This window comes from Lygodium microphyllum, chromosome 2, assembly GCF_053477565.2.
Source record: "Lygodium microphyllum isolate KBCC chromosome 2, Lygodium_microphyllum_v1.1.10, whole genome shotgun sequence".
Classification (NCBI taxonomy): Eukaryota; Viridiplantae; Streptophyta; class Polypodiopsida; order Schizaeales; family Lygodiaceae; genus Lygodium; species Lygodium microphyllum.
In genome coordinates this window covers 189620301-189629978 of record NC_141136.1, presented here as the reverse complement: position 1 = coordinate 189629978, position 9678 = coordinate 189620301, and the positions used below count along the sequence as shown (strand labels likewise).

Genomic DNA, 9678 nt, shown 5'->3' with positions numbered 1-9678 from the left:
GTTGGGTCCTAACTTGTATATCAGATGAGGTCTATGCGACCGCATGGCAAAAAAGGTAACCTTTGTGGATGGAGCCTTTGGGTTGAATAGAATAGTTATGCTAGTAGCAACTCGAGACGCTATGGATCGAGTTGCGAGGTGTGGGAGTTATCAAGGAACCCTAATGGTAAAGGGGATATTCCCTAGAATATTACTCGGCCAACTAGGGAAGGTTCATAATGTGGTTGGACAAGTGGATCACACCATCTAAGCTTCACAATGAAAGTGCACAGGTGGACAGAGCCACCTTTGTATCAGTTCGTTTGGAATTAAAGTAGTTTATGTTTTTCTTATATTTGTTGTGTTCTCTACTTCTTGCACAGATTTTACCTGTTGCGTCGTGTAATTTCTACAACTTGCGGTACCTATGGTGAGAGATAAAATGGCAACCCAAACACTGTGTGTGTGTGTGTGTGTGTGTGTGTGTGTGTGTGTGTGTGTGTGGCACGCGCACTTACCCTCTATTGAATGGATCAAAAAGACAAACACTCAAATACCAATGATTAGAATAAATCCAATGGCAATCATACTTAAAACACATTTTCAAAAATAAGTACTATGAAAAGCTTTTAGAATTCACTTATTGCAATACATGAAATGATTCCAACTGAGAAAGCTTTTTGAACTCAATGATTGCAATAGAGGAAATGATTCTAATGGAGAAATTACTCAAAATAGAGGGTCTAACTGTGATTTAATCTCTCTTAGCAATAGGATATTAGCTCAACAGGGATTTCAAAGATAGATTAAGGGAATGAATATAACCCCCTCTTGATATTGAATCCGATAAAGAATAGAAATATCAATGCTTCACATGAGATGATCCAATGACTATAATACTTTGTATGCAACTCCAATATAAAGAACCAAATGATCAATGTTCCACATAAGATGATCCAAAGACCATAATACTTTGTAGGCGACTCCAATATGAATCTTTAATATTCCTTTGGAATCTTCAAAGTTTGAAGATGGAAGAATGGGTTGATTTGCTAATTGCCCCAAATCCTGTTCCATGTAGCAATGTTGATGACAATAGCCTTCAATGTCTCCAATCTTTAAGCTTCTGTTGAAGATACTAGTAAGAATGAATTCCAGAGTGAATGAAGCTCTTTGGAAGAAAATGGAGCTTAAAGCAAAGCTTCAATGCATGTTTTGTTGTGTTAGGTTTTCTCCAAGAAAAATGCCAAGAAGAATGAAGAGAAATGGAGCACAAAATTTTATCAAATGTGTTGTCATATGGAAGAACAGTGCCATAGCCAAGATAAATGGGAATTACTGTAATCAACACCACAATTTGCACTAGCAAATCTAATCACTAATCCACATAATAGTCATGATCGATGCTTATAACCTTCCTCACAATGATGCATAGAAGGCTCCTCACTGATGCATTGTTGCTCAAAGATGAGCAATGATGTATGAAAGAAAGAAGGCTAGAAATGTTTGCAACTTCAATAGCAGCTTGAAGGAAACTGAAAGAAGGGTGTTACAAAAAGCAACTAGAACTAATGTCTTCTCTAACTCCAAACTGTTAAAATAAATGTATTCAAAAAAGTGCAAAACTTGATAAAGTGATCCTTGTCCCACTGTTTTGGTCCATTCCGCCTATCAATGGCTCCCAACTTTGTCTCTGCTACTTGCGGCAAGCCTTCTAGAAACTAAAATGTATCCTCAATGGATCTATACCATCTGTACTATGTCTAAGATGGATTTTCTTGAATAGAAGATACTAGATATGGAAGAAGTGAAAAACAAATGGATCAAAGACATAAAGCTCCGATACCATTTCTAAGGAGAGATGGAGAAGACAGAAAATAAATTGTAGAGAGAGAAGGAAGAGAGAAGATAGGATCTACAGAGAGGAGAAAGAAGAGACAGAAAGTAGAAGCCATGGACGCCGAGAGAGAAAGCTTGAAGAAGATGGAAAGACTCAATTGTATTATGCTAAATGAATCAAATGGTCTCTTAGATCTTTGTGTACCTAGGCTAGTATAGAAGGCATTAATCAATTATTTTTTGTAAATAATTGTCTAATTTTCCCCTTCATTACAGTTCATACCTAGAATGCTATCCTGCAAAAGATGAGACAAGACTCTGCTTCAACCTCCCTTTCAATAATATCAGCTTCTGTTGTAGAAATCCAAGCATATGCTACTTTATCTCAAACCAAACCAAAACATAGGTTGGCAAGCTGCAGCTGCCTGAGAGAATCCCAAGAAAACCAAGCATGCCCTAGATGCATCCAAAAACAAGCCAATCACCCTGGAAGGATTTGTTACAAATACACAATGGGAATCCTTACATGTTTCTGCTGCACATGAGCATAGAAATATTGATAGACAGTGGCAATGAATAGATCCACTTGTCAAGCCAGCAATCTTGCATTGAAAATACAAACGTTATGCATTGCAGCCATGTGCTTAGTCAAGCAGTCCATGGCAGTGCCAAGTTTGGAAGTGCAACACCTGGTTGAATTGCCCATCGTGTAACATAAAGTGACAGTGAATGCTGCAATTTCTGCCTGCCTTCTATACCAAGAAACTAGTCTTTCACATTAAATGAATCATTGCATAGGTTAAACAGAACAGCATTTCAACAGTAAGCCACTAGTTGTTGCGAATGCTGATGGGGCACATCATGATCCAGAAAAGACTGACTACAACAAAGAAGAGATCGATGCAGCAAATTATTCTGGCAATCTATAAGATGGTGTAACAAATCTCCCTCCCTCCCTCCCTGACACATACATTCATCACATAAGAGGAGAACTGTGAAGATCTGTGGAGGGTAGTATACTGAATGGCAAACAACAATATATACAAGGAAATACTGTCCCTGAAGTATACTACAACCATACTCAACTGTTTGAAAGCTGCCATGCAATGGCTCTTTCTTATCTTATATACTTATTATATGATTACAATGACAAAGTTGATCTCCATCCATCCCAAACAAATGGGACCTTCATTGTCTCCTCTGCAGTACTTTTCCCAGGCACTTCTGTGCACAAACCATAAAGGCAGCCTTGAAAAGATTAGCACCATGTTAATCCTCTTCTCCAGGCTTCTGTAAACCTTCCACCCTCCCTTCTCCAAACTGGATGCATGACTGGCCCTGCCTAGTGCAATCTTTGCACTCCATTAGGAGCTTTCCTTCACTATGATGCCAGCAATCTTGGCTTGGATATGCGGTACTGATGAAATCTCTGCCTTGCATACTCCAAGTAATCAAAATCTATGTCATTGACATATGCCTGTAATAACATCAGAACATCTTAGATCAGATATTTTATTATAATGGGAGCGTATTTTTCAATGAGGTCAGTCCATTGTTGGAGTATGGAATCCGACTCACATCCATGCTCATAAACATGAGCTTCAACCACCTGGGGTATGCCCCTACCTCATCTTGATCAGATTTAAGGCTTCAAATTATACTAGCTTACAAATGAAGCTCAAAAACAACACTTGATTTCACGTCAAAAGCTTACTCACCGAGATAATACCCCAAAGGCCCCAGTGTATGTGACTTGCTAATGCATATTCATCAGTTTCACTTGCAAGCTTCTTTATGTCCAACTGGCTTACCACCTTGCCTGATTGAGCAACACATCACAACATGTTTATTGAACAGAGCATGTGTATAATACATGAGACCCAATTGATCACAAGAAGATCGTTGCATTCATCCTAAGAACAAATTTCCAGTTGTTGCACCCCTAACTCTGCTGGTTTGTAACTTCTCAAAATGACTCTGCTGGTTTGTAACTTCTCAAAATGACTTACATATCAAAGTCAACGGCAAGTTGTCACAGCAACAGAGTCAAGAGCAAGATAATTAAAACAGCAGTTGATTGAAGATTACAGGCCTATAAACTAACACTAGCTTCTTATATGTGTCAAATAAACTTACCAGAAGAAGAACCAAGATAGACTGCAATGAACTTGCACCTTTCTTCAAAACCTGTCACAAATCACACATCATAAACCAAGTAATTGACTGACCTGGAAGTAGCCATACATGCATGTATTCGCACTCAAACAGGTATGTACATGCAGAAAATCAAAATACAGGTGTTTTTGCTGCCCAATCAGGTTTATATTCATAAACAGAAATGCCTAAACCTCTGCCAAATTTCATTGTATCTTTGTAGTTGCTCCTAGTCAACAGCACGCCAATACTAAAAGCATTTATGTTGTCATATTGCCAAATCAGCAGGAGCCCAACAGTCAGACGAGGCTTGAACCCAATACCTCAACCTAAAGAAAATGAAGGTCCACTATTACCAATTGAGCCAGCTATATAATTGCTTAAGTTGCATGCTACAGTCATCAGAGTCACCCAAAAAGGGAACCTGGACCTGCATCATTACCAGAGGTATTGTAGAATCATCCACACAAATGTTGTAGAATCCTCTAATGGTTAATAACCACAACCATTGATGGAATCATTTTAAAATTATCGCACCACCTTATCGATGGGTAATTTTAAAATCGTCGCACAGGTGGCCCATAATACCTCTGGTTGTTCAAAACCACAACCAGCAACTAGGTGCTGATTGTCGGACCACCTCATTGATGGGGACGGGGGGTGGGGTGGGGTGTTAGGTATGAATATAGCTTTTGTATGCTGGCCAGTCGGCCTCTTGTGCGTCTGATTATTCTATACTGTCAGCATCCTCTACAACAACAACAACAACAACAAAAAAAAAAAAAAAAAAAAAAAAGAGAATGAGCACTACTACAGAGAACAGAGCTAACCTGGATATTTTGAGTAGTCCAGCAAATGTGGAGTATCTGTGTGATAATCAGCAGCCATTTCACAAAAGAAGTTGGCTAGATCATAAGCTACAGGATTGTAGCTGGAATATTCATAATCCTATGTACGACAAAAGGATCATAAGCTACAGGATTGTAACTGGAGTGTAAGCATCATGCACAGAAAGAGACAAAAATCAACAAAACCCACTATGATCGTGAGGGAGTTATCAACTTCATCCATCATTAGATTGCCATATTGCAGATCATTATGACAAAAGCCAACTTCACTCTCAGGCCTTGATATAATCCTCCTCAGCTCATCAATCTCGTGCCCCAATTGTTGCAACCCAAATTCATCCACATGCTCCGGGGTGCACAGAGTGATCGCTTTCTGCAGCCAATCTCTGAAACAAATGCACATGCACCAAGAATAAGCTGCTTGAATCAACTACGAATCTGATTTAAAGAACAACATTATGACGCGTAGAGTATACCCCAGGCGTTGCCACAAGCGAGGTTCTCGAGTTCCTGGCATGGATAATCCATGAAATTCCCTCAGCTTCACCGCAATGCTTGTTTGAATATCGGGGTCACGCAGGTCTCCTGCCGACAGAGTCTATCCAAATTAAGCAGATGGCAAGATGGAACATGTTAGTAGAACCAATAGAGGAAGTATTGAACAGGCATAGAAACCATCTCACATAACTAACAAGATACCACAGTATGGATGCAAAACCTAACCCTCTGTTAAACGCATAGGCTTGGCTGATGCTTATGGGCAAGTATGAATGTGCGCATATGTGAAAGTGGATCAATTATTTGATCATCTACAATAAGAAAATGAAAGATGTTCAAGATCTTTTGCTCTCACACTGCAAAAGCCCTTGCCCAGGCCCCAAGTAGCCATACATGTCCATGTGCCCCTTGGTACACTGATCTCAAAAATAGTGATATAGGTGACTTTCTTCGGACCGGCGTATGACATAGATGGGGCTCCTATTGTTGGTGTCAGCAAATCAAATGATTCAGTAAAATAAGCAGGAGACCTCACATAGTAGCCTGATATACGTGATTCGGAAGTCTCTGCTTCCGAGTCACATATCTGTGCACAAGCAATTCTTCAAAAGCTAGAGAAGTGTAGAGTGTTTTAAAAGATCTGAAAAAGATCACACCACTCTGGTAAGGGATTTCTTTAATATGGAAGCGGCTCACGTGTACTAGTCCCAGATAAGATTGAAGCGTGAGTATGCCCAAATAATCAATTGGATGCTTCTCATTTTCTTAGAGGGCTGGTACGGCCCAATCTTGAATAGGTATTGGCATGGAGAAACCATCTCTGTGTAAAAAATCCCAAATAGTAGTTGTGTTATCATTCAATTTAGGTGGCACGTACCTCTCATCCGCTCAGCAGATGACAAGGACTGGTACGCGCAATTCCCAAATGAATGTCTCCATCCAAACGCCATGCCTCTTCCACATGACTACATAGCAATTATCTGATCATTTAATTTGAGGCAACAAGCCCCACTATGGGATTGGTAGTGATGTTTGCCATGTTCCATTTGCACAATAGATGGCAAGAATTGTTAGTCAACTTGACATAGCATTTAATATGCCGTCTCCGTTCAGCATCCCTTGTATATTGAGTGTCTGATCATCCAATGTTGGCAGTGCAGTCTGCCCTCCTGGGAGACTTGTGATTGAGAGACGTGGATGAAAAACTCGCATAAGAATAGATGAGGAAAGTGACTTACTCTGGCATGCAGGAACTCTTCAACGCGGCCATTGGGGAAACGCCCAAGAAGGCGAGGTCCTTGGCCAGCTTTGGACATAGCCTCGAAGGTGCGGATCTCATCTTCACGGTCAAAGAAGAGGTCGACGCCCTCGCCGTAGATGCGGACGAGGACGCGGCGCATGCCGCGGGCAGAGGGCCATGCACTGCCGTTTCTGTGTGGCGGTTGCCCTCCTCCGCCGTTCCCTTCTCCTAGCTCTCGATCTTCTTTGGTGGCGGCGGGGATGGGATTCCAGCAGCACTCGTAGACCTCGTTGGTCATGGCACCTTTGAGGGGGCGGACGACGAGGTCCGTGGGCTGGAGGTGGAGGTCCTGCCATAGCTTGAGGGCAAGCGATTGGAGAAGGCGGAGGGCGTCGAGGGGCAGGCTGGTGTGGCTGAAGGCGGGGGCGGGGGCGGGGCTGGAGGCAGGGGCAGGGACGGGGGGGCTGCAGCAGGAGTCCACAGCAGGCGAAGCCATAGCTAGGATATGCGATCCCTTGTCTGACAGTGCTATAGAAGATATTTGTACTCTCTCTCTCTCTCTCTCTCTCTCTCTCTCTCTCTCTCTCTCGATGTATGTGTATATATATATGTACGTATGTGTATGTGTGTGCAGTGAGCAACGGAACGCAAATCAAGAAAGAATGCGACGGAAATGCAGGACGGAGCTTTGTCACGACAAGCGACGGACGGCAATTCGGCCGACGGGAACAGAGATAAATTTCTGAGTGCTGGGTAATTATTTATAGAGAGGCCACGCGCTTTTCTGCTTCCGTCGCTCTCTTCCCATTGGTCCACGTGTCCGGTTTGCTCGCGCGGGGACGGGCCTGTTGTGGGACCCATCGCCGTTGATATTGCTTTTAATGATGACGTTCAGACTTCAGCGACTCGGTCTAAATTACCTTACGAGGCTTTTTGACCACAGTGGTGACTCGTGCGTCTCTGTCTTCCAGCTGGCAGGCAGCTCAGGGAGCCTGGTCACACGATGCTGGCCATGCCACTCCGCCTATGAAGATGGCCATGCAGGCCGGTGCCATCACATGTCCAAATTCACTCTGACAATAAGGGTATTGTAACCTCATGGGAACTGCACAACAAGGAGAGCTTTGCTACATGTGGGCCGGCATCGAATGAGAGCCAACCCTTCCTCGCCAATTGGCCTCCCATTGCCTTATGCAAATTCCTCAATTCACTTTGGTAGACCTAAAACCCTCCTCATCCGATGATTGTTTTGATCACATCACACCATTTGCAATCTCCTTCGTTATTGATTGGCTACAGGTTTGTGAGTCAAGCACGTCACCTTCAACATAAAGTGTGCAAGTTTATGAGTCAAGTGTCATATTCGATTTTCCCACGACCTTGCAAGATCACTCATGACCTCCAAGTACGTTTCACTTCAATTATTTTTCCCCTTCGCTCTGTGAAAATAATATGCATGTATTTCATTTAGTCATTTCAACACAGGCAATGGTTTCTTTGTTCTAATTGTTTAAGCACAGATCATGGTTTCTTCATATAAGGACGAGGCTACTCATCCGATGATCGTTTTGATCGCATCACATCATTTACAATCTCCTTCATAGTGATTGGTTGTAGCTTTGTGAGTACAATATACATAATATACACGTGGTCCACATTGCAAACACACTAACTAGAAAGATGACTAGATAGATATCACATAACTCGAGTAGGTGGACCAACTCATGTGTAAGTGTAAAGCATCACTCGAAGCATACACTGATGCAAGTAGCAACCATGCTTGTCATATGAATATGGAAATGGCCATCTAGGTACCCAGGTGTCAACTCTTGTTGAGCTTGACATCTCAACAATTGGGTCTAGTGGGAAAAGTTTAATCAAGCTAGTGATGCTAGGCCCCTTGGTGGAGGGTCCAAGGGTCGAAGCACCCAACCCAACTAGATATAGGGAATATTTTTTAGACTACCATATGTGGATTGTGGCCGGTGTGTCAATTGGATTACACGGGCCGTAATTCAAGGCAAACAACCCATATGTGTCTATGACTAGTTGACTTCCAATAGAAATAGGAAATGCTGCCCTTGTAGGCATAACTATTAGTAGTCATGCCTTTTGCATTCACCATTGAAGTTCATAAGGGCAAACAAGTAGATAGAGCCCTCAACCACCATCAATTATATGAGTTTTACCTAAGAGAAAATATTCATTATCACCCATTCTCCCTAGTACTTGTGTTCGCTACTATTGTTTGCTATCTTTATTTTCTTACATACTCCATAACATAAAGGACCAAAGATCTTCCCTATATTGGACCTCATTTGATACAAAGAGTGTACATCAAGTATGTCATCTCAAGTACTGTGGTGTGTGCAAAGGGGAGGGGGGTGTGATGCACTTGCACTCGTTCACTCACTCAACATGGCATAGAAAGGTAACACAATATGTGAGAGCAATGTATACTCTTATATTATTCAATGAAAGAGGCAGTACAACATAGGCACATCAAAGGACTACACCCTCATGACACTGCACATATGAGAGTTCACCACTAGGTATAGGGAATCACACGTAGAGTGGAAACCAAGCAGGGCTCGGAGTCACTACTACTCCCTATATAGGTGTTTCTAGTAGCAATGCCATGGTATAGCTATAAAGCCCTTACACTTACCCCCGCTTATTGGATTGTTGTCTTCAGCAATCTAAGGGTAGTGTTGTTAAACGAGCAGTGATCGAGGATAAGCCTCACTCACAACCCAATAACGAGACATTAAGGAGTGCCGGTGAGAGAATTGACCTCGCCAATGTTCAATACACAAAACAAAAATTTTAATTGTATCTCATACACAACACAACCAACACATGAAATAAAAACAACCAAATATAATGCCTCTTATAGCTCAAGTATGCCTAAAATCATACACAAAATAGAGCAATCGACAAACACCTAAATCAAAAACTTGAGTCTGAAACAAAACACAAACATTAAGTACCTCTCTGAGATTGATAAAACTCTTCCGGCTTCCAACATCCAAGTTTCCACAAGGTTTCTCAACACAAACTAGTCTCCACCTCGAGACCCTCCTCCCTCTTCTCTCTCAAAACAAAATTGATTATGAAGGG

General features: G+C 41.9%; 1 protein-coding gene across 1 annotated transcript; it reads right to left on the bottom strand.

The window, feature by feature from the left end:
- Positions 1–2833: 2833 nt before the first annotated feature.
- On the bottom strand, positions 2834–7302 carry LOC148040741 (putative choline kinase 2). The gene is made up of 7 exons (XM_087661372.1): positions 6557–7302; positions 5297–5418; positions 5011–5206; positions 4803–4920; positions 3955–4005; positions 3537–3637; positions 2834–3295 (listed from the first exon to the last, which is right to left on the bottom strand). The coding sequence occupies exons 1-7, from the start codon at positions 7052–7054 to the stop codon at positions 3200–3202; spliced, it is 1182 nt and encodes a 393-aa protein (XP_087517498.1). The 5' UTR covers positions 7055–7302; the 3' UTR covers positions 2834–3199.
- Positions 7303–9678: the final 2376 nt, after the last annotated feature.